The sequence below is a fragment of the Aythya ferina genome, assembly GCF_964211825.1.
Source record: "Aythya ferina genome assembly, chromosome: 7".
In the NCBI taxonomy this organism is placed as follows: Eukaryota; Metazoa; Chordata; class Aves; order Anseriformes; family Anatidae; genus Aythya; species Aythya ferina.
In genome coordinates, this window is record NC_140302.1 from 1,968,702 (window position 1) to 1,994,751 (window position 26,050).

General features: G+C 40.3%; 1 protein-coding gene across 10 annotated transcripts in view; it reads right to left on the reverse strand.

Annotated features, from left to right (window-relative positions):
• The window catches only part of ANK3 (ankyrin 3), a 351,417-nt gene that overhangs the window by 86,443 nt on the left and 238,924 nt on the right, over positions 1-26,050 (reverse strand). For all 10 annotated transcript variants that reach the window (XM_084526169.1, XM_084526174.1, XM_084526175.1 and 7 more), the window contains 9 exons: positions 22,674-22,871; positions 20,665-20,763; positions 18,164-18,262; positions 16,819-16,917; positions 13,883-14,080; positions 13,244-13,342; positions 12,392-12,490; positions 8,765-8,962; positions 6,730-6,828 (listed from right to left, as the gene is read on the reverse strand). In XM_084526169.1, coding sequence (XP_084382295.1) covers positions 6,730-6,828; positions 8,765-8,962; positions 12,392-12,490; positions 13,244-13,342; positions 13,883-14,080; positions 16,819-16,917; positions 18,164-18,262; positions 20,665-20,763; positions 22,674-22,871 — 1,188 coding nt within the window. The remainder of the gene's footprint in view (positions 1-6,729; positions 6,829-8,764; positions 8,963-12,391; positions 12,491-13,243; positions 13,343-13,882; positions 14,081-16,818; positions 16,918-18,163; positions 18,263-20,664; positions 20,764-22,673; positions 22,872-26,050) is intronic.

Genomic DNA, 26,050 nt, shown 5'->3' on the forward strand with positions numbered 1-26,050 from the left:
GTAATTAGTGATGTTCTCTGTTACTACTGACCAGCCCACTGTTGAAATCTGAGATTAAGTGAAAGCTTTCCCTCTTTCCCCTCTAAACATGTGGTAGAAACTGGGAAGGCTTAAAAAGCCCCACAATGACATTTCTGTGGTGACACAGTCACTATTCTTCCCACCAAAACCCTTGGTGTCCCAGAGCTGAAGCAGTCTCGTCTTGAAGCCCTCAGCACTGCTCACTTGGCAGCTGGAGACGCCCTCACTGAAAGGCAGCTTCTCCGCACAGGAGTCATGCACGTCCTGGGTAGCGCTCTGAGCACCTGCTAGCCTCGTGGCAAAACACCAGTTTCCCCATCTGAACTCCCCAGAGGAGCCTGGGAGCTTTCTTTTAAGTTTGAAGTACCCTGTGGTCACATCACATTATGTTTGATGAGGCAGTGCCTGATGCAGCACTCAGTCACTGATGGCAGAGTGACAGAGATGTGACACAGCGGGTCACATCTCACTGGGCATGCTATACCTCCTCAGCCACCAGAGGACATCTTTCATGTTGACAGTCACCAGTGAAGGCACTGGTCAAAAATAACGCTAACCATTAGCATGTCTTTTCAATGCCTGAGACCCAGACAGGATATCCTTTGCTTCTCAGATACAGTACAGATTGCTATATTCAACTGTTTCTATCTCAGAAAAGTAAAAAAAACCTTGTATTTGTATCCGAACATCCTCACTGAAAACTGATTCTGATAACTTTTCTGAAACAATGGCAGATTCTGCAGTTATGCAACCAAACTAACTATAAAAGCAGTACTTCTCCTTGCAACTTGAGCATGCTTCTTTCGTTCTCTACAGAAATGTATCCAGGAAGCTAAAATATTTTGCTACAAGAACTACTAATAATTATTAAGGAAGAAACAAACAACTGCTATTATACTAATAAGTTTCTTCCAAAAAAATCAGGCCTTTCGTTTAATACAGCTCTAAAGCACATCACCTTCTGGCAGTCAGCTGCCACGCTGCTTTTAGTTGTTCTTAAGAATGAGCAGCAATATGGGAGTTAGCAGCTGGGAAGGGTTTATCAAAAGCCACAGGAGTAAGTGCCAAAGAAGATCATTAATACTTAGCTTTTCTATTCTAACGGAACACCCAAACACAGAGCACCCCTTATTCTCCTGCCCTTGCATTTTTTGAAGGAAATTATCACAAGCCTTGTATATCATGTCAGTGTACTGCTTTAATATCCTCCACTGGCAATAGCCATAAATCCTAACAGCTTGAATTACTGCATCTTTCTAGTCATGCTGACTCTCAAGCTGCTCTGTTTTTGTTTTTCTGCTATAAATGTCAGACAATGAAGCTCCAGTATTAGCATTGGTTAGACTTGAAAATGCTCGAGTTCTAAAGATCACGAAGGCATCCAGCCTTGATCCAATGAAACAAACCTGCATGTACGTACACACTTCACAGCTTTGCTGAATCAGGACCTAACGTGTTGAGGTACCTTACAAAGGTTCTTTATCTCACATTATTAGGTTAGACATTTCCACAGAAACGTCTGGATAACAACTGAGCACTAAGAGCCAAGCAGAGACAAATAACGTACTATGAAGATACCATGTCTGAGCATCTGTTCTGTGTGAAAGGGATTCTTCTGGGCAGCACTTCCCAACCTCCCTGCTCTTTCCTATCTTTTTCTGTACTTGAAAATTAGGTTTTGCAGTGGAAAAATCAGATCACAGTTATAAGCCACTGTAGCACTCAGGCTGGTACAGAGTTCCTGTTGGAAGAGGGCAGGCAGAGCTGAATAAATCTACCTGAATAAATCTGAAATAAAGGTCCAGCCCAACCCTCAAAACAACATCATGACCTCTTAGTCACCCTTATCTCCTACCAGTATTACAGAAGCAAAGACAGTTTTATGATGGCTTTGTCAGCCAGACAGTCATCAACCAAGGACTGAGACAATCAGTTCCCCTGGCAGAGGCCCGAGTGCAGAGTAACAACTGCTCAGCTAAAATGACCTGCACAGAGATAAACGCTCCAGGTCTGCTCTTCACCCTTGACTGAACCAGCGCTCTTCTCCCATTGGGCTTCTCTGGCCAATCCATCACCTTAATGCTGTATCCTACTATAACATTATCCAACAGGGAAAAGAGTTGAAAAATAACATGTGGAGACTTGCTGATCCACGAAATGGTGTTTACTTGTGCCAACTCTCAGCACATAAGCCCTGCAACAAAAACCAACATCACATGTACCAGGATAGCTTTTACGCACTCAACATGATCACCAGGAGATGGAACATCTGCTTGGAACCAGGGCTTCAAATTCATTTTTAACTCCCAATACGATGTGTTAGATGAGCACTCCTTGCTTTAACTTCCTTGCTTTTGCATGATACGACATAGCAGCTTCAGTATCAAATACTCTTTCACAAACCTAAATTCAGGCACTTCAACAGAATATCAGAATTGACAAGAACTGCTGCCTTTGTAGCAGGACCCTACCGTGCCTTCAGTGAACATTATTTTTTTTTTTTTTAAATTATGATTATTTTTAACCTTTTTAAATGTGAAGGGCTCTAATGCTTCACCAACTGTAGTGGTGAACCACGAAGTTCTGGAAAAAATTTATTGAGAGGGAAACCACCCCAAGTAAGAACCACAGTTGCAATGGTTACTGAGAGTAATTTGTATAATGCTCTCAAGTTTTAGAACTAGAACAGATCATAATCATACAGACCAGTCTCCCACACAAGAGATTTTCTGTAGTATTACTTTTTTTTTCTTCCCTGCTACAGCTTGAAGGTACCAAATATGTTTCTGCCCAATCTTCCCTTTTCATCCCCAAATAACCCCAAATCATGTGTGTGGCTCTCTGAACTTGAGGCAGGGATAAGAAGTGCTTCCATGTGTTACAGCTGCAAGCTCTATGATGTTTTCATAGGGAGTCTAAGTTATATATAAACTATGATTAAAGAACATGTACCAGAAGTGGAAGACGATAGCTCACTGGTCCCTACCCAAAAAGTTTAATGGCCTACTGAAATACTGTGTTCTCCTTTCATTGACAGATACTGTACAGGAGTGACACAACCAACACTTACCTAACCTGGAAACACGACGGTGAGAGAATCTATTCAAAGAAAAAAGAAAAAAAAAAAAAGGCAAAAAACCCTATTGACTACTCACCTAGCCTACAATAAATGAGGTAACAAAAACATGTGGATGCAAAACAGAGAAAAGAAAATGAAAGGTTAGTGTTGACAGTGCTGGTGGCACACAGACATCCCCAATACAACGCCACTAAGCTGTGTGGCTTGACTTTTTGATACGTAAGGCACAGATGGCCACACCTCTGCCACTCTATGCCCATCATAAAAAAACTGAACTGTATGTGCTGGATGGCATTGTGCAAATGCACAAGCATAGCAACAGTGCTTTTGCAGCCCACTCAGCTGTTGTTGGATCTTGCTCCCCAGTGCCTCTGTTCTTAGGGACAGCACGCACGGACCTTTTATTTCCCAGACATTTTAATTCCATAGTTAATCCACCTCAGAAAGAGAGGCTGTGACTACAGAGCTGCTACATTACAAGCCAGTCATCTAAAACCTCACCTGCATAGAACAAAAGGTCAAGGCGTGGCAGTTCTTAAAGCATAACACTTTTTCCTTTGCTGCAGCAGTTCAGAGCTTGCCAGCTATTCATAAGGAACCCAAGATCGGTTTATCCAGAAACTATCCCATGCAAAAATACACGGCACTGCCTTGTCACTTGCCCAGTGTCACAGGCTGCAGTGAGTGGATATCTGACAGATGACCTCCATGTGGCTGGCTGTGTGGAGTCTGGAGACAGCACTGCAGGGCTCACCCACTGCAAACCTGGCAGATGGGACCCTGCTGCAGCCAGTGAAAAAGCATCAAGCTCACCCCACTCTAATGCAATCCTACAAGGCATGTGGATGCTTTCTTCCGAAGGAGCAGACGGTCCCCTACAGCAGAGGATCAGCTAGCATGGTCGGCAGTAGGATAAAGCCATCGCAGGTGTTCTTCACCACGGAGGCCTACAACATTAATTATGCACATTTTCCCAGACATGCCATTTGTTACACTGCAAAGCAATTCTGCTTAAGTGCACTGGGGCCTTTGCCTGATCATTCAGTCCCCGCTCTACTTCCTGACAACTATGGGGAAGTCCCATAGAAACAAGCCTATACTGGGAAACTGTTCTTTACTTGTACTAGTTACATATGTAACCTGAAGAATGAAGGTAGAACACAAGTAAACTTCCTCTTTTTTTTTTTTTTTTTTTTTAATTATGTGAATTACTGATGATAGGATTCAAGCTGCAGACAGTCAAATATGATTTTTTTTAAAACTTGTGCATGGTTTTACTTACTAGTTCAATTTTTCAGAGATGCAATTAAGAAATTTGGCTCCACCCAGAGGAGACCTCTGAGTGAGTAAACTGAAGCTCTTTTCCCATGCGTCTCTACAGAGTCTCGTGCCCGCTTCACCACACAGACATACCACCAAGCTCAAAGTTCAGTGCAGAGTTTGTGCAACCATGCCATGTTGGCCCTGAGACCCAACTAACACACCCTCCTTCTCAGCTGTGACAGTATCTCACACATTGCACCATGCTAATGTGACTAAAAGGCCATTAGTCCTGAACTGGATACCATCTGGACCCCAGAGAGCTGGCAAAGAGGACACATGACTGCCTGCACCTGTCGATTCAAATGTCTCCTTAGACTACTTACTATTTGTGGGACAGGGAATAGTACAAGGCAAACAGACAAGCTTCACAGACTAGGAAGCGATTCAGCTCTTGGACCAAAGTAAAAGAGCAGGTTCTGCAATGTCATTTTACAGAAACCAAGACCAGGTGAGGTTTCCTTTCTCCAGAGGGGCAACCATATTCATTTGAGGAAATAATGCAAAGAATGAACCAGGACAGATCTCATCTGCTGCTGGATGATCTAGAAGCTGCTAAGAATCCACACTGATTCATCTGCAAAACAGAGGCTGAAGACATGTTACAAAAGTATAAAGGCAGACAAAATCCTGGGATTTCAGCAGAACTATTTAGTTTTCACGCCAGGATACTGTAATCAAAATCAACAGCCTAACGCAAAGGTATAGCTACAGTTCTACAACACAAAACCAGGTACCAATGACTTTTCCCTCTACCATGGATTATAATCAACCACTTTGCAGACAGAAAGGATGATGGATTCAGCCTTTTTTGAGATGGCAGTGTGATGACAAAATGCTAATACTGCTGGACAGTCTGACACACAGGGATATTTCTGGGATGCAAGCACAGCAGTTAATTCGGGGCACACACATAATGGAGCTGTGAAAGCTGCTACCAGTTGCAAAGGCTGCACAACTCTACAATCCGCAGATCAAACTGTGAGACTGAGTTAATTTTAGTTGATTCAATCAACTACTGTTCAAGCACTTGATCACAACTGATTTCTTATCCACCTAATGATCATCTACTAGATACTGACAACACGTGAAGAATCTAGGTGTAATGAACACTGAGGGAATCTTTAAATTCTGAGCACTGTACGTACCCTCAGTAAGCATAAAATAATTTCTAAGCAGGCTCTTGGAATTAGGTCACAGACATCACACGCAAACTAATGGCATAAAGTGGGAGTAGTTACTGCTTGGGATCCCCAAATCCATCCCCAAACACCCTGGAAAGTCAAGTCTCTTACTTAGGAGTCCAAATATTTACTTTAGACAAAAGAAGTTTTTGGCAAGTAAGTTTGAAATGGACCGCCATCATGTATCTATATTTCATATCAGGTAACAGCAATAAACAAATTCCAATTTGTCCTGAAGAGCTATTTGGTTCCTCTCTAATTCTACTTTTGAAGGCAGAATAGAGCAATATTTACCTAGAAACTAAGAGGTTAATGTGTACATCAGGAAAACACTAGCCAAGTCTCACTTTGGGACACAAGAAAAAGTCTGCTTCCTATATGTACACATGTTATAAAACAGCTCAATCCACTACACTTTGCAAAACAAAATGGCTTGGAAATTGAGGCAGTCTTGAAGGCTGATTCAAGCTCTGAGAGTAGGGGGAAGTCTTTACAAATGAACAATGGGTGTACTTGCAGAATCATGCCTATGAATGGCTATTTAGTAACAGCTCAGCAAAAGAAGACTACTTCATTTCATAAATTGTCTTAAGTCACTGGAAAAACTATTAATTGCTTAATAACCAGAAATGCCTACTTTATAATTTCATTGTTGTTTTTTTCTGTAAATGAAGATATTTTAAATAACAGTTCTGTGCTTGGTTTCTACTGTTAGCTGATTTGAAGTACGTGCAACATGTAAGAACTACTAAAAGCAGATGAGAGTATGCATATGGTAAAAGAGTATATGACTCTTTATAGAGAGAGTTCTAGCTTTTCTAAAAGTTTCCTTAGATAAAAATGCAGATCAATCAATCCCACTTACCTTCAGAAAAATAGTAAGATACATCTATGCTGATCTAAATATTTGGCATGGAAGAAAGCTTAAAGCTCAAAGACTGAGCATAACACTAAACACTCAAGCTTCAAGGTCTTCGGTGTTCAAAATATATTCTATAGCAATTTATTACAAGAAACATTTCACTGTTGTTATTTTATTTTCACCCTGAAACTAATTACTAGACCAGTCTACAGGCTCTTGTTTCCCTGAAAGAAAACAATACATATTGATATCGGTGTTCATACCTTTGTCTGTGAATCAACAGCAGCTCCTTGGTTAACAAGAACCTCTGCTACATTGACTCTGTCCTCTTGTGCAGCCAGGTGGAGTGGTGTCAGCCCGCTCTGTAAATTAGGAGCAACAGGTAACAATCTTCAGAGGTGGGACGTGAATATTAAACACAAATCAACCATAAGTAAGATTCAAAAAGTCCTACTGAAATTAAATAAATGAAAAACTCTACCTTCACTTACAAGCTGTGTATTGTGCTTCCTCATTACGTTTGTTGAATTGCAAGAAACTAGAATTTAAAAACCAGGAAGAAAATGCTTCTTTTACACAAGGAACGTTTCTTCATGCAACGTTAAATATGGGATGTCAAATTATATTACAGCACTTAAAGAAAAAAAACCGCAGTATTTTTCCCCCCTCCTGGGGAACTCACTTCCTCAGAATAAGTAAGATTTTAAAAGAAATACTGAATGATTGTTCAGACTTCTAGAAGTTTTCTAGTAGAAACATTCTCTCAGATTTTAACTTTACCTTTTATTGATAGTAGTTTCCTACCCTTAAACCCAAATTCACCTCCACAGAACTGCATAGCTCCCCCCTGCATCTTACAGTGTGGATTCCTTACCGACAGCGGTAACTGTACTGCTCTTGAACAGGCGATGCTGATGACACCACAAATTAGGTGGGTCACACTACATAAACATATAAAAATAGTCAACTGCAAATTACCTAATGAGACCTGGATGTTACAAGCCAGATGTTCTAAAAATATTTACTAAGTGCTCGGTGCCCAAACTTGGGCTCTGAGTACTTAGCTCCCAACTGTCTGTGGACCCTGAAGAAAACAAATCGCCTTTTACTCTCATGGCAAAACTCAGAAGTTGGTGTGCTTTAAATATCTGGCTTCAAACGCAGGTGCTGAGCTCAGAGGACATGTGTATCCCTACGTGAGTAGAGAAGAACTATTTTCAAAAGGTGCTGTTATCTGTATAATGAGAAACGAGAGACTGTAACTGAGCAGTAACAGATTGAAGGATGTTACAGATAATTAATGTCTAGTGGGGCTGAATCAAAATGCCAAGCAACAGTAATCGTGCTCTCCATATTAGCCTCAGTAGCAAAACCAAGCTAGCCAACATGATGCAGAATGTGCCCACAGCAAATTGCACTTTGAGAATACAAGGTGTATTCAACACTGCGCAACAGTATTTGGTTGATTCAGACAAGGGCAAATCAACAACTGCAAGAGAAGCTACCTGAAGGAGGGACCAAAAATAATTAAGCTTTAAAGTTAGAAATGGGAAAACAGGGCAGCCTTGTATCTCCCACTGCCTCAGAGGACACAGAGTCTTTCTGCCTGCTGAGAACAAGAAACATTCTCCATGAAAAAAATTGTCTCTTGCCTTTCTATGTTAGCCACATAAATCCACACTGAAACTGCACTTCTAGGTATCTCTGATGGCAGATGCCCCTCTGAGGGGCATTTAAAGAATTAAGGCTACAGATCTGCTAGAAACATTACCATAGAGCAGACTTAATAGTCTATGAAGTCATACATACAGAAACTAAAATCTACTAGCTTCTCTTTCATGCCCCCTGGAGAAATTACACTGAAAGTCCCCATGCCCTGAGGAACAACCCCTGGGGAGGAAAAATCACTTACTCTAATGAACAAAATCTCAGATAACCTCACTGTTCTTACCCCATTAAAAATCAACAAGTTAGTTGTTACCATTGCTTAATGGGGAGGCGTATATCTAGAGGATCCTAAATGACACACTCCAACCCCACTAACCATTAGGGTGAAGAAGACATTTTCTCTGGTGGCATACTAGCATGATATGGAAGGAAAGGAGATGGATTTATAAACTCCTCTGCAGCACATGGTACTAGCCATCATCAAAACTTAGGTACTACAAAATACAGTTGATCCAATGTGACATGGGGTTTGCTGCAAACCGCTCTCTTTGCTAGAAGAAATGATGATGTGCATTCAAATGTCATGTTGCTATGTTTATTGCCTTAGCACCAAGCAGGGGAAACACTTACCTTGTTGCTGAGATTTACATTAGCATTTCTAGAAAGAAGTAACGACACCATGTCCACATGGCCGTCCTGAGAGGCCAGATGTACAGGGGCAATACCCTGTCTGGTTACAGCATTGGCATCAGCACCGTACTCCAACAGTGTAGTTGCTATGTCCATCTGGTTTTTCTTGGCAGCTATGTGTAGTGGCGTATAGCCATTCTGTCAACAGAAAGCACTTCATTGCAAGCTACTCATTAAACAATGCGATTCAATCTTCAACAAAGAGAAGAGCAGGATGCATGTACATAACTCAGAACAGCTGTTTTTTTTTTGTTGCTGTTTTGTTTTTTGTTTTCCTATCTCCCAGTATGAATGAAAGCATTATGTATATGAAATATAGCCTTCCTTGCAGCATGTACTCTGACCTTACTGAGACTTTTGGTTCAGATCAAGGGAAAATTAAAATGTATCACTTTAGTCTTGCATTCCTTTTTTTCCTTCCAATACATGAACCCAGCAAGTCCACTACCACGAACAGAAACTGCATGAAACTGCATGATAAAATTTTCTAATTTTGAAGGAGAATGGATTTGACAGAAAATAGAAGAATATATATAAACGATTAGAATGCACATACCAAAACACTAACCAAAGCATGACAGGCTTTTGGATACAAATTGCAATACCTGTTTAATCAAGAATTTTCTATCTTTCAGGTATGTATTAGCCCTAATTTTGAAGCAAACAGTAAACATGAATGCATGTGACTAAGGAAGAAGGGGTGGGAGGGTGCAAGACCTTAGCTGCATAAACCATTTCATACAGTATCATAATTACCATGAGCATGTCAGATTACACAGTCCAATAAAATCTATCTAAACGTACAAAGCATTTACCTGGCTTGTGTCCTCCCTGTACCTCACAGGGCACCAGGGCTGGACATAACAGATGCAGGGTGATGCAGGTAGGAGCAAAGAATAGATACACAGGGGTACACCAATGACTGCAGGATTGCATTAGTAGTAATCTAGAAGTGAGAGCTGCACAGCACTAACTCCATATGGAAAAGTCTCTGAAACCTTCAAAATTCATTTCAGATTTGGTTTAGGCCTTAGATACTAAGATATTTCAGGGCAGTCAGCATGACACAGCTCGTGCTCCTTGTTCAAAGTACAATATGCACCAAATAAGTGGGGTCAGAGTGTTCGGCATTTCAGCAGAGCAGGCTGCGATGTTGCCAAAATGACACCCGGGAAATACAGAGCAGTGCCATGGCTAATGAGGGAAGCACACAATCACTTAATGTTCACTTGGAAGATAAAACACATCAGGAAAACCAATCCCCTCTCTCAGACTTCCTGCACAAGACTGATGTGTAGAACAGCCATTACCATATGAGCACTTGTTAGTTGTGTTAAATCCTGCAAATATGCTAAACCCTGTATAATTTAAATGGAGCTCATGTGTATTTTATAAGATAACAAATGCAGTTTCAAGCCTTTTCTTTAGAAACAATCATAGTTTGCTTTCAGTGGCATGGAAAACAGCAGGTTGCCAAGAAAAGGCAAAAAGAGATGAAAAACAAAAACTAAAATTCAGCTCAGTCTCAGACTGTATCTTCTCTTAATAAGGGCTGTGCTCTGTCACCACAAATAAATGCAGAAAGGAACAGAGAAGTTTCGAGGGAGAGTATTGGGTTATTCTGGCTGCCATGGTAAAGAGGGAAAAAGGGAAAAACTTTAAAGATGGAAGGACAGAGAAAAAGACTGAGGTTTGTGGTGATGGGTGAAGGAAGGGAAACATTGCAAAGGGAATGAATGCCCAATTAAAACTGGGCACAAGCCTAGTTTTAGTCTGTAAGAATGAATGGTTCATCTGAATAACTGTTTGTATCACAGCGCTGTACTCCTACTTGGCCACTTCTCATCCCCTTTCACTGATTCTTCTTCAAGGCCTAGCTAACAAGGCACTCCTAAGACGAGCATTAAACAGAGGAGCATCACAGAGAAAACAAATGCTGATGAAACTAATTGTGGAGCTAATGATGAGAACTTTGATGTAGCACATTTTTTTATTAGACCACATTTACAGAAGGAATAGGAAATCATCTGCTGTAAACCAACATCTTCTTTCAGATGACTGCACTGCGAGTGCCTACAGCAACGAACATGCTGCCATTAATTTTATTTAGTACTGATGCTCTGCTCAGTGTGTTGCTGTGGCTCACTTGCTGCAGAATAGTAACAAATGCTTTCTTTTAGGAAGCTTACAGCTCGCACTGAAGGCACAAAGTGGCAGTGTCAAAACTATTTTTTTTTCTTCCCTTACAGACAGGGAAGCTAACGTGACCTGACACATGGGTTTGTGTAATACTATACTGTAGTCTACAGGGTTTCCACCTTGGTTTGGGCTTCCCAAGCCCCTGGCAGTGGGAGCTGCAATCCCTGCCCCTACATGATGTACAGCTTCCTCTGGCAGTTTCTTTCCATGAAAACCAGGTCAATGTCTCCTCGTCCCTTTCAGAAGGTCTTTCCTTCTCCACAGTGACATTTAAGAGTGCTGTGTTGCAATAGTAAAAGACCAGAGATCACTCCAGTTCACCTCCTGGGACACTGCTCTGGCAGCCTGCCACTATTGGCATTATTGATTTTAGACTGTGTCGTTGCTGCTGGCTATCCATGTTTGTTTAACATTCCTCTCTTTTGCACCATAAGCTTGGGGACCTACCATGTATGACAGACTGTCCTCCTCTTTAGCCATGCAGAAGGGCTCCTCTGTTATGGCTGTACTCAGTCATGTGTGAGAGGAATGCAATCAAGGAGAGCCGTCTGTGTACAAAACTAGCTGCTCCGCTAGCTCTCCCTTTCCACAGTGTTTCTTCACGGTGATTTTAGGAATGTGTCTGGGTTGTTTCAGATGGGGTATTTACAATGCACCCCACCTGAACCTACACAGCTTTCCACCCTTTTTTATTTATCACTGCTGTCCAACAACTGATTATTGGCCAGTATTTAAAACTGGGATCCACAGAAAATAAAGACTTCTCTAAATTTGTCTATTGATCAAATTGTTATGCATTTAAGTACAAATTCTTTCACATCCCCTGAAATCTTACACTGTGTTGTCTTGCCTACAGTATACTACAAACCAAGCAGAGCTGTGACTAGGTTTATTTTCTCAACAGTCCAATTACTTTGAGGTGTAAATACCATGAAGCACATTAATAATACTGTATGTTATACTGAGAAACTTTTCACACTTTCTCTGGCACAATACATGAGCACTACAACCCCTGTGTAGCAAAGCACTCCAAGCCCTGAACAGATGTTAAGATGGCTTTAAGATACTAAGGAGATCGGACAAGTGAAAGCAAGACTCAGTACTCACTGAGACTGAACTTCAATGAAATTAAGTATTTCCGATTTTTTCTATACGTATGCTTGCCTTTTTTCTTTCTTTGTAAAACAGCTATTTTATTCACTTCCAGAATCATTTTAGCAATTTACAGAGATTTGGTTGTGAAATATTAATACAGTAACTGAGTTCCCTGTAATTGCAAGCACGCACATTCTAGAAAGAGCAGAGGTAGATAGGAAATAAGTGGCAAAAGGCCTAGGTATTGATCCCCAGAGTGGCCAGTACTTGTACCTTGGCAGATGCGTGAGGTGAAGCTCCCTGGTCCAACAGCAGGAGTGCCACTTTTTGATTATCGTAGTGTGCAGCTACATGCAGTGGTGTTAAACCGCTCTAAAAACACATGCAGAACAAACAAGTGCTGTTACAGATCTTCAGGGAAAATTTAGGAGTTTGGGAAATTAGAGTAGATAGGTGAAAACATACATTTGTTATTCATTCATGTATCAGGAGTCTTCGTTAAATTTTGAATCAAAAAACAAAACAGGGATTTAAAAATCTTTACTGAGCTGTGAAAGCCCTTTTCACTTTTCCCAGGGAAGATGAACAGAGAAACACACATCTGTGCTGCCCCCAGGACAGAGTAAGTAAGGAATTTTGACCCTGAGGTCAAAACCTTAGCAATGTTTTCTTTTTCTGCAGTGGATAAAGTAAACCGTCCCTTGGATCTGTAAAAATCTGAGCTGGGCTGTTTTAAAAAGCTTGAGGTCCTACTGGGCTATGCCCCCTGTCACGGGACCTGGGGGAGCAGAGCCAGCTGCTTGAATACTCTGATAAGGTCTATAAATAGTCTGTGCAGGAAGGTAGGGGAATGGCTTGTCTCTGTTCCCCTGGATGGATACAGAAAGAGCATAACGATTTTGTTGTCAATTAATGATAATAAAAGTCACTTTTGTTAAAGAGATTGCAGACTCCTAACAGACCCAACAGGGACTGGAATATTAAAAGAAGCCTATTCCAGTGAAACCCAGGGAGTGGGTATTAGTGCATGCAATGGTAGAAGGATATTACTAGAACATTATGTGTGCACAAATGTTTGCTGTGCAAGTGACCTCTGTGCTGAGGCAGTGACTTCTTCTGTCTTACCTTTCCAGAAGCATCAGGAGATGCATTCTTCTGAAGCAAGAGGTTCGCTACCTCAATTTTCCCGTATTTTGCAGCCACATGTAGAGGAGTAAATCCTTTCTGTAAGAGAAATCAATTACAAATAGCCTCTAGCACTCTTTTCCCAAAGTGCCTAGACATCAGAGGCATTCAAAGTTTGCCTCTGACCTACAAGGATATTATTTCTATCCATCCTCTTAAACAGTCCCAAGTCCAGACAGCAAGCCTGCAGCTTCCCAACTGCCCTGGCAGGTCTAGAGGCTCTCTTTTGCAAGGAAAAGCCCTATCTGCATTAAAATGACTGTAAAAAGGGAAGAGCCAGTTCCTTTCTTCACACCATCAAAGACCCAAGGACAATGCTGAGCAACAGCTTATCAAATCCTAACAGGAATTTCTGCCCTGCATTCCTTTCATTCCAAGCAAATGCATGGCTGTCCACTAGGATGTGTTATACATCAGACTGTGAGGTAAGAGTGTGAAGCTTTGTACTCTTTTAACAACATGCAGCTCATGTATATAGATCACTGTATATGTTTATGATGCTAGTCATATTTAACTCAAAAGAAGCACTTCTTACAAATGCATTTTACTACTGAAGCTATCACTTTGCAACTCCCTTACCTTGGTAATGATAGCCAAAGATGCACCGTGATCCAAAAGAACAGAAGCTACATCTTCATGCCCTTCTCGAGCAGAAAGATGCAGGGGCGTATAGCCAGACGTTGTAGCCGCATTTGGAGATGCTCCTTGCTGTAGCAGCTGCTGCACTATATCTGCTTTTCCCAGTCGAGCAGAAATGTGCAGTGGTGTTTGGTCATCCTAAAGATAAAGGAAACAGCACAATTCTACATAAGAAAACTGAACCCATACTTTGACAGAAAATGCTCAGATTCATTGCTTTTTGAAATTGCAGATGAACATTGATTCTACTTCAGGTTGTACCTGATAAGAATCAAACCCTGGCTTTCTCTTTGTCTTAAAATAAAGATACATTTATGCTTTGTTGATGTATCACAAAATATTCCAGACAGATGCATAATCCTTAACAGTAAATAAACTGATCAACTTTCTTGATCTGGACTTGCCTTGCTTTACTTTGCCACTGAGGCACATCGAGTTTAATACTGAAATTCCTCAAAATGCAGAGAATATATAGCTCCTTTCCTCACATCTTGATCTCTTTTACGATCCCAACAACATTTATCAACCCTATTAGTTGTCCGAAATGAGCTGAGGTGCTTAGCATGTTACTACCTATTAACTTGTATTAAGTACTATATTTTGTGAATTTTGTTTTATCGCTGATATTTTACAGATAACTTTACAGTAGCAGTAACTGCAGGTAAATTTGAAAAGTTAACCTCTACACAATGTTTTAAAGATTAGGATTTATTACTAAATTTGACTATTTAAAAAAAGACTAGGAAGAAAACAACAGCAAAAAAATGTGATGCTTAATTTCCCTGTCTTTCTGACCACTTATTCCAAACACAGTAACCCAAATGGTTCTATGTGCAGGGGTTGTGCTGCTATGAGTTTGCTTTTTTTTTTTTTTTTTCCCCAGTTAAAATACTGCTGTAGTTTGTGAGCGTATTTGGAGTGTCTAATTGATCATTTCTTCCTTATTCATTATTTGGTTCTGTATTTTTGTCCTCCTTCATCTAGTTGTACAACCTTGGAGTAAGCACACTATCACAGCAGCATGGCCAATGAAATCCATGACTTTATCATTTTCCCTTTCCTCATAAGTCTATTCAAACAGCTTTCTCTACCCATTTTTCCCCCTACTTTTTGAGCAGTGCAACCCCATGTCCTGCCACAGACAGGTTCTGGAGTGTTCTTTGACAGAGAAACTTCTGCTCATGTCCACCCTACAAAACACTGATTTTACATCCTTGGGATTTAGATCGACAGAGTGTCAGGATGTGAATGCTGCTTCACTCAGGGAAATTCTCCTACAGCTGGTGAACATTTCCAGTTTACACCTGTTTCCCACAAATTCCTCACCACTGTTAGCACTGGTGTATAATCTATTCCTTGTAGTTAGTTGTTGTTTATGGCAACAAATTGATCACAGGCAATGGCAGTTTGCACAGATTAATTCATTGTGTGAAATTATTTAGAGACTATTTGCATGACAGTGCTTCTGAGTACGAGCTGGTCACCTTCGAGGCTGGTCACTTTTTTTGTAGATGTACAGACCCCATGCTGCTGTCAGACTGCTTCCTGATACGAAATACGTCTGCTATAAATATTTAGTCAAGAGTTCCTCATAAGTAATGTTCTAACTAGCAACTTTATTTGTGAGCCAATTCACACACAATTTCACAGAGCCAACAGATTTATTGGAAGTTGTATGCATTTAACCACTATTTGAAAAAATAAGTTTTCCTGGTTTGACTTAAAAATGGACACAATATGTGGCAGTCCTAATTGCCTTTCCATTTGTGTTTCCTGGAACTCTATAATTTCTAAAATATCTATAATTTTCTATGATTGTTCACTGGCTCCTGACCTTTTCTTTTTCTTCCTCCATTACCCTCCTCAGTTGCAACTGTTTCTGTTGTTTCTGCTCCTTTTTTTCCAGCCCCATACCACATTCCCTTTCTGTGCCTTCCAAACTTGCCCTGACTTTGTGCCCACACCTTCTTTAAAGGTCTGCTTTTCCCATAGACAGACCAACCCATCTTACAGCCAGGTCAAGTTACTGGTTGTATTGACACAGGCAATTTTGCTTTTCTCTTGAATATGCCCATCACTGTTTCAGCCACCTTGCAGTAACAATTCGTTCTTCCAGTGTCTTCCAAATTCTTTCCTTCCTATCTCGAACCATCAAAATATCCTCCTTTTTATTCCACTCTTTGAGATGCAGAGAAATACTTTAAATTAATACATTTCCCGTCCATCCTCGGCGGTGATCTTTCAACTGAAACAGCTTACCATGTTCATCCACCCACTACTCAACTTGCTCTCCTTAATCTTCATCTGCTACTGAGCAATTCTTACAGGTAACTTGCTCTTCTCCTTTGATATCGCTGCATTTCCAGCTTACCTAAGACAGTCCCCTCCAGCTCTTCCTTTGTATCCTCTCCCCAAAGCTCCCATACCTGTTTTCTAAGGAGTTTCTGAGCTGCCACCTCTTTGGTGGGCTCTTTAAGAAGTGTTCTTTAGAAGCATAACCATTTCTGAATGCATACAGCAGACACCAGCAGAATAGGGTTTACAGTTTTACAAAAATGAAAACAGATCTAAGGCATTCCTCCCGCCTTGTCCTGCCTCCTACTCCAAAACAAATCTCCAAGCCAGAATATTCTATATTAAAAGTTGGTGAAAAAGGAGACATGGTATCAATTTGACATCTCCTCCCTTCCTTCTTACATTCAAGCTCACTCATGACTACAGTAACAAAGTACGTGATAAAACATCAGTGATCATTATGCTGAGGCCCTTGGCTTCACATGTCTTTCTCTTCCCAAAGAACATGTCAGATGAATGCATTTCCCTGCTTTGTAAACTATAAATAACCTGGGGTTAGTATACCTGGATCATTGCCTTACCTTAGCTTTAGCCTCCACCTGAGCTCCATTCTGTACTAGGTATCGAACAACCTCTGTTTGGCCAGCTCTGGCAGCCATGTGCAGCGCTGTTTCTCCTCTCTAGAAAACAGCAGCAAAAACAAAATATCAGCAGAAAGAAAATGCAGGAAAAACAAATGCAACATGTTTCATGAACACTAATACACAGGAGATCCAATTCAGAATAATCACCACTAGAATATTTTATACAAGTTTTCCTGTGAGCAAGATGGGGGATAAAATCAATAGTTGACCTCTGAGCTGTATGCTACAAAGCAATTTCACGTTCTCAAAACAACAGTGCCTGTACGCCTAGGCCTTTTGCTTTAAAGAGAGTGCAATTTTTGTACTTACTTCCACGTTATTAACAGTGTTAAAACTTATGACCATTTAAATACAGCCTAATTTGGTCAAGCTTTTTCTTTTTTTCAAATTTTGTATGTTTAGAAACATTTTTCCTAGATTTTCTCCTGCTATGCCCTATGTCCCTAGGATCATTTGTTATCTGAGAAGCACTGAAATGAAAGATCGTGGGGAAAAAATCACTACTAATTACATTAAAGTTTCAATGACTTAGTGAAAGGAAAATCCAAGGAAACCAGAATTAATTCACAAAGGAAACAGCTTTCTAGATTTTTGGACGTCAGTGTGTCTTTAGGAACAAATAGCTAGTTTAAAAAAATGGCATCATAAATTTATTTAATTTATACACTTAGCAGATGAAGACTTTAACAAAGGGCTCTCTAAGTGCACCAAAAAGTTTTTTGAGGCCCAAGTGCTAAAACCAATTAACAAGCTTTGACTTTTCTCCCATTTCTCAACTTTCAAGTACCATCTAACAATGACTTCAGTTCTTACACATGCCCTGGGAGCCCTTGGGCACACAGCACACATCCAGTAGAAAGGCACCCTTGTATGGCTGTATGGACACAGGCAATATGTCCCAACAATCTGCTGCAATCTGTTGCTAACAGCAGAACTTCCCTTAAATGGTAAGCCCCCGGGGTCCTGGGAGAACAGTGCTCAACAGTCAAGTACACATCGCAGAAATCACACTAGGTAAGCTACAGCACATTCTCATTCTTTACTTCAGAAAATCATGAAAATAGAGCCTGCTTAAGGTCAGCCTCTTGTGAGGTGTCCTCAACCTGTCAAGCACCTCCCAGGCCGGAGCCAGAGGCTGCCTTCTCCCATGACTCAAGCAGGAGCCACAATGCAAAGGAGGTGGACAGCCAACATCAGACTTAGGCACTTTGCAACCGCACTGCTCACAGATACTCTAATGCATTTGCAGTTCTGCCACGCTGAAAAGCAACCTGTTACTCACCACGTTGGTAGTGTTGGGTGATGCTCCATGATGCATTAGCTGCGATACAATATTTACATGTCCCATGAAGGCAGCAACATGGATCGGAGTTAGGCCCGACTGAAAACCAAACCAACATCTGACATAAATATTTATTTCCGCACTCTTTTACAAGATTGATGTGGGGAAAAAACAAGTTACTCTGAAATCGATAAGCCCAAGCACTTGCTCTTCAGAGAAGATCTTGACCTGAAAACATACGCACATCCTTAAAGGGCAGATTTTGAAATACCTGTAAGTATGATTCATAAGCGAACAGAAAGAACTCTACAGGAATTCAGCACAAAGGGAAGACTTCCTGTAACATACAGCTAATGCAAAAAAGACTCAGTGTCTGTTGTCCCTACCAAATCCAGTTGCTTTTGGGTGAACAAAAAGGCCTATTGATCTCAGTGGTGAGCTCCACCCCTACTGTTTCTTCAAGAGAAATTGCATTCAAAACCATGGCATCCAGCCAGAGAGGCAAAAACAACATGTAGAGAAGAGAATTCCCCCTTCCTTTAGCACCTTGCAGCACCATCACCACTGTAAATCCGTACCAGTGCCCTTCTACAGGGTAAAAAGGGCCAACTGGAGAGACAGAGGAATAGGGAGAAGGAGAGAAGAAAAGAGCAGTCATTTAGCAGGGCATGACCTCAAGGATTTTGCCTCAGAAATCCAATCAATAGTTAATATTTCTCTAGATAGAATTACCCTAAAGCCTCTTCACAGATGCTCCCGCACAGCTGCAGCAAGTCAGCCAGAGGCTGCAAAAGGGAGTTTTGCTACCAGGAGAAGGAGAAAACTCAGTGGATTTCTGGAAATACCCTGATTAGGCAACTTCCCCATTAATGTAGACAAGTCCCAGAAGGGTAGACGTGAGGAAAACAGGCTTTTGTTCTTTTCTCATGCAGAACAGCAAACATGAGCAGAAAGGCAGAATAACTGGTTGAGTATGTTATTTCTTTTTCCTCTTTCACTAATTTAGTAAATACTTTTAAAATAAGACTGTAGAAAATAGAACACGTGTCATATTTGACCACAAACACTAACTCATACTGCAGGGTTTCGAGCCTGCAGCTAAAAATGAATGTATGAACGGAAGTATGGCATCTACCTGGAAAACAGAATTTACCACAGAAGAAGATAAAAAGCATTATCTTTAGTGCACAGCTCATGTGCATCAATGGCTATGTGCAATATATTTGGCAAGGTACAGATGCTGAGTACCACAGCTCTGAATTCTGCCTTGAAAGTTTGTTGCGCTACAGCCAGCCAGTGAAAAGAGGCAGGAAGACAGAGGCAGGGCCCTGCAGTAAAGTACCACGATGAATCTCAACAAATTCAGTCAAATGTGGTATGAGATCATGTGGTGAGGTAGCGGCAGGAAATAAAGGAAGACCTCTTGCTTTTGGAAAGTTTGCTTGGAAAACTAATTCAGAGCGTATTGATCAGATGGTTAACCTGGTTTATTCACACAAAAAATGTAGTTATGTGTTGCTGTTATTCTTCAGTAATTCTATGTATTTAAAAGGGATAAAATTGAACAGATAGCTTTTCTACATCTAGGGGGACTGATGAATACAGCGGACAGATGTAACTCCTCTTCTATTAAGGTTCTCTTTGTGCCTTTCACTCATCTGCTAACATGACTTCTGCAAACTGCAGCTACAAGCCCTGTGGATTTAAAAAAAACTCGTCTGGAGCTATGAGAGCTGTAGCAAGGCTCAGTTCTCTCAGAAAAGCCAGGAAGAGAACTGTGTGATTTGGTACTGAATAATTAGAACAAAACCCCATGGATCAAATGAAACTCCATTTTGGGGAAAATGAGCTGCTTCCATTTATACCTTGTTTATCATTTTCTAATTTGCCTTCTTCCACAGTGGTCACATATTCATCTACGTGACCTTTGCTCCTAACTTAGCTTAACATACATATAAAAAGAACCCAAATTTTGCCACAGGTTCCTAGGTCTGAATTGTGTCAATAACTGGGTTATTGACCATCTCATGCTAACTGAAATAACAGCATATCGATTGCTGTCTAGCAGATTTGTGATGACCTGTGATAGTGATTGAGTATCACTTCTGTGTGGAAAGCCAAACAAGGTCTGTGAATTAAATCACCTTTAGAATTAGAACTAGAAGCACATGAAGAAATGAAGCAGTGTCTTCACCTTTATCTCCTTAACACGGTGAATTTCATTTTCTGTGCATTTAATTACAGACAGAAATAAGCAGAAATGAGCATGTAGAAAATTTTGCCTCTGATGTTTCACTCGTTATCGCCACCGTATTCCCAAAACATATTAATTGTTTGGGTGTTGTAATCCATTAGTGCAACTGCCTTTATTCAGTTTTATTATTTGTGAATATCTAGCTGAAAATCATTGTTGGCTTGAATGGCACGTGCTCTTTCAGATATATTCTAATATTAATCAATATAAGAAAACCTAAGATAAATGTGAAAGGACCACTTTTTACCTCGGTCACAGCTTGGATTGATGCACCATGCTTCAAAAGAAGTTCCATTACTTTTATTCTGTTCTTCTTGCAGGCAATGTGCAGAGGTGTAAAACCATTCTGTAAATGAGAAAGAACATACTTTTTGATACTGCATATGTCATTAAAAAGTAGAATTGGTTATGGAATTCATACAAAACATTCCTTTGTGATAACAAAACACCTCCCAGATTTGTTTTGGCTTCAAACTGTTTGTGTAAAACAGAAAAAAATGAAGAAGAAGAAAAAGGCGCCTTATACAACCATTTTTATTATGAAATACATTGTCCACTCATATTAAAAAATATTTCTAAAAAATGTCTTTTCACCTAAAGCTATCAAAAATTTCATTTTAGCTTAAATTTATTAAGTGTTCACTTTTTTTTTTTTTTTTTTTTTTGACTTTTCAGAACTGGTGGTGAAAAAGAGCACTTTACATTTACAAGCTCTGACATTTGGATCCTTTTCTAAACTGATCTTACTACTATTTTTTCTTTCATTACTTGCCACTTTGCTATTTTGCCTTCTCCATTAAAAAATATTGCTTGTGCAGCCACGTGAACATTTTCAACCATCTTATTTAGCATGAGATGATAGACCAAAAACAAGCAACACAAGAAAATAGGCTATTCACAGCATCCAAGACTGCCACCACGACACCAGCCACTGAATGCTGATGCCACTCTATACACTCATCAAAAAAGCCTTCACAAAGTACTTCTGAAAATGTCTCAGATCTCCCCAATGATAGCTTTGTTACTTGACAGATGATAAATAATATCATGTGGTTTTTTAACATCAGGTCAGTGCAATTGTCTGTTCCAGTTAAATGTGAGCAGCTCTCAACTCTGCTCCTTAACAGTGGACAACATCCAGGGTAAGCTCAGATGTGTTTCAGGGAAGGGTGAGCCTAAATTCCAGGTACTGCACTCAGGCTACCTTCTGCTTAATCTTCCTGAGTGGGGATCAGACAGAATAACAGGACACCCTAAATGATTTAGAGGAAATGGAAATTTGTGGCTAGGTTACACGACCAACCATAGGCTGCTGCTGGCAACTCTGAAAAGCTAAAATTGTTAACTCTTTGATTATAACACAAGGCCAGAACAAATATTACAGGCCCACAAGGCTCCTCACTTGCCAGCTGTAGAGAACAAAACCTGTAATACCTTGACCAAAGACACCTCATCTGACACAGAAAACAAAGGGATTGTGAGAAGCAATCTTTGGAGCCTGTGCTATTTTCAAAACAGAATCAATCCCACCCAGCTTTTGAGGGTTTCAGAAGCTCAAGTAACATTGCAGGTACTGAATGAGTTAGTAGCTGTGAAACTCATCACCCCAATTCATTTCAGACTGTTTGGAACAGCTAGTGAAGACCCATCAAATAAGCCCAACATTTTTTAAAGACAGTGGATTGCAAGTAAAATTTAGAACAAAATGAATTCAGTTTGTATGCAGTTTCATTACACTAACAGGTTTTATTGTTGAAGTTGGTTTTGAAGTAAAAGGGCATGTGGCTCCATTGATATAATTACAATATACCACAGATAATCCCTACGCAACTCCTTCTTACTTTTTACCATTTCACATCTTTGAGGGCTATTAAAAATTCTCTTAATTTTAAGGTTTAAGGTAATTATTTTTTATTTACAAACATTTAAAAGTAAGAATTCTCTCTGCACTAAAAACTACAGCAGTTAATCTGCAGCTGCTTCATATATCCAGAATCGTAACAAGCTACCAGGAGGCAAATGTGCTCTAGTTAGACTAGAAATACATAAATCCATCGATCATTTGTAAGTAGGGGTCTGCTCAGATTTCACGAAACACCTTACCAAAGCTTTGAACCTCAAGTATCATCTCCTGAGCTGCAGTAAACATGACATACCATCAGCGTCAACCGTTAGCAGGCAGAAAACTCTCAAATCAATCTCACGGCAACTTTGGAAGAATGTTAAACTGCAAATAGTAACCCACTGCGTACTCACCAGTGCTTTGGCATTAGGATTAGCTTTCTTGTCCAAGAGAACCTTGGCTACTTTGTAGTGGCCACAGTGGGCAGCAACATGCAGCGCAGTCAGATAGTCATTAGTGACATCATCTACAGGCACGTTGTGCTGGATCAGGAGCTGAACACAGTTTAGATGATCTCCTTGCGTTGCCATGTGCAGCGGAGACAAACCGTTCTGCAAACGAAAAGACCCAACACTGGTGGGTTACAGGATGCTCAGAGAAATTAAACTCTCCCCTTACAGCATGTCTTGTTTTACAAGCCTACAGAACACCCAAAATGAACTAAATGTGTTCAGTGCAACAATGAAAGTTCTTACTCTGGCAAAAGCCACATGGAATAATAGAGTTGTCAGAGTTTATAGACAGCTCTACCTTAAAAAACAGCCATAACAGCAGTGTTCTAAGCATAGCTTACTTCAGCTAGCATAGCTCAGATAAGTTGGCAGAGTTAAATGAGTTATGTGAAGAACAGCACTTTGTGACTTTTAATACCCTAACCAGGAAATCTGCTGTTTTTAAAAGCTGCATTAAACTCACCACTGTAATAGAGCCTGCATGTGCCAGGCCTCAGAAAGCAGGCCAGAGCATCACTCAGCAATCACTATAACCTTCCCTGCTCCCTCCACTAGTGCTTTCCTGAATTTGGGTTGTACACATGCCTTACATCACATTACACACCTGTGGAGACCATTCTTCCCTGCTAACATTTTTACAAAAGCAGAATCTTCATATGTAACTGGACAAAAATAGTTTCTGAATGAGACAACCATGTTGTGACCTACCAGAAAGCAGTGGTAAGGCTCTATTTTGCCAGGGAAATACCTGAAAGATTCATGTTTCTAAATCTCTATCAAGACTTGTTGCTTGCACTGCTTACAGCAGTTAATGAACAAGCTGCTGCATATATTACCTTTGCAGAGTAAGAACGGGTCAAACACAAAGAGAAATAATTACGAGAACTTCAAAGGACTGATTCTGTTTCGTGACCAAAGATTAAAAAATATTGCCTGAATCAAGAGTTCTTGTTACCAGAGGTACCTTACTTAGATAAACCTCGACACACTTTTTGCCATTTGTATGCTTTTTTACATAGTCCTTCCGATGCCAAAATTAAATTCAAATTCAGGAGCTACTCCGGTAACACATAATAATATATAAACTCTAAGTGACTGACAGTACACTGTTTGCCATCATGAAGAAACACAAACTCTTGCTCTCAGATGCAGTGCCCTCATGTGACCACAGTTAGCAAAGGCAAACTGGCATTGTAAAACCAGTTGAGATCTCAGGCTACCTGAAACAGATGATTTCTTTCCTCTCCCCCACACCAGGATAACAGCATAAAACACACTCAAAAATAAGGTGGAAATACAAAGAGTGAAATAATTTTAAAAAGTGAAATGGAAGAAGGACAATAAAAAAAAAAACAAACAAACAACAGGCTAATACTGTCATAATTTGAAAGCAGTTTATATTCAGGGCTGAATAGCGGAGATTCTTGGACGCGGCTTTATCTTTCAAGTACAATTATCTCATGAGCATCTCACTTGTGATTTATGTTGGCCTGGGTAAGCCTCTCTCCCATTCCCAAAGGCTACTACAGTAATTATATATGTGGAAGCTTGATACAAGCATTGCATTTTAAATATTTTCCCTGTCTTCTGGTTAAATAGCGGAATTAAAATAAATCATTCATTTCCCACAGTCACCAAGCCCTCCTAGTAACAGTTTATGAACTGATAATGCTTTTTATGTGACAGCAAAATATCATGAAAGTTTATACATCATTCTGTTCCAAAACAGGCTTGCTCTTAATTCTGTTGCAGATAAAGATACACCTCAATCTTAAACAACCAGGTAAAATTTGAATGTCTTTGACTTCCCAGTAATCAAATAAAAATATTACGTACAACATTCTCCTGTACCATATCCATGTCATGAGACAATCCACCCATGTTTGTGAGAAGTGATTTGGTACTATGAGATGGAGCTACTATATAATTAGTTTTTTACTGTTTTTATGCAGATTGCCAGTAAAATATTAAAAGGTGAAGTTTAAAAGGATTCAAAGAGATTGAGGGCCATATAATACCTTAAATAAAAATTAGAACATGACCACAGAGATTAAGAAGAGCATCAAATACCTGACTTGGCAAAGGCAAAATCATCACTGATACATAGCTTATTTGATAGCCGTGTCTATGGATTTTAATCAAGGAAAGTCATTAACTCTGAAGTAAAATAAAAAGAACCAAATAAGCTGACAAAAACAGTAATAAAAAAAAAGACAGAAACTGATACAAGAACTTCATTAACGTCATTCAGAGGTACCTCTACTTCTTAGCATACCTTCTGAAAACAGCAGAATTAACATATCAAACTCGGGAAGTTCCACACTTCCTTCTGTTCACTTTTTAATACATATTTTTCCCTTCTCCAAGGAGGAGCTCCCATTTTGCTGTAGATGTTCACACAAGCTTCTGCAGGTCAAGACCCAAAGTGCACCTTCCAGCCTTACGCTATTTCCAACCCATCATCCTATGTTCTCATCTGTCTAATTTTGGCTGGTGAACTCTGGGCCAAGCTGCATGAAACTCCCCAGGATGAGGAACAAATTCAAAACCCACAGGCCCTGAAGGGCAGGTTAAGCTTCCGAATAACACCTGTCAGCACAAAATCTGCATAGTGAAGAAACACAGTTCCTTAGGAGAGGGCCTCATTTAAGAAGGTGAAAACTAAAGCAATGGGCTTTATGTTTTCTTCTTGAAGTAACTAATTGATCTACCAGAAATCGTGGAAGAGCCTGACTGCCTCGAGTACGAGCTGTAGGCTCTGAGCATGGTAGTGGCATGGAGATGTGGCCCAGGGTGCTCCTGGACAGCCCCTTGCTGTCTCCCTCTGCTTGTGGAGATTGCAAGTCAGGGCTCTGGGAGCCCAAGGAAACTCCGCATGCGGAGGATGGGTGGGTCCTGTCTGTCAGATTACCCATGACAGCACTTGCTAGTGACTCACTGAGCAGAGGAAAGCTGGTGTCAACCTCCCCAAACACATGCTAAATATATTCCAGTGAGGGGAAAAAAAGAAAGAAAGAAGAGGGAGGAGAAAAGCAGAATATAGAAGGGCACTGAGACAGAATATGACATGATTACAGAATAGGAAAAAAAAAATAAAAAATAACAGAAGGAAACAAGACATGTTGTTGAAATATACATTGCTTACAGCCTGAGAGGAAAAATGTGATAGAAAGTATTTTGGGAAAGAACCTCAACAAACCGCACAATCCAGCTGTCAGACCTGGATGGGAAGTCACGGATTGCGTTGTGCTACCAGCAAGGCTGCTGCACTGAGATTT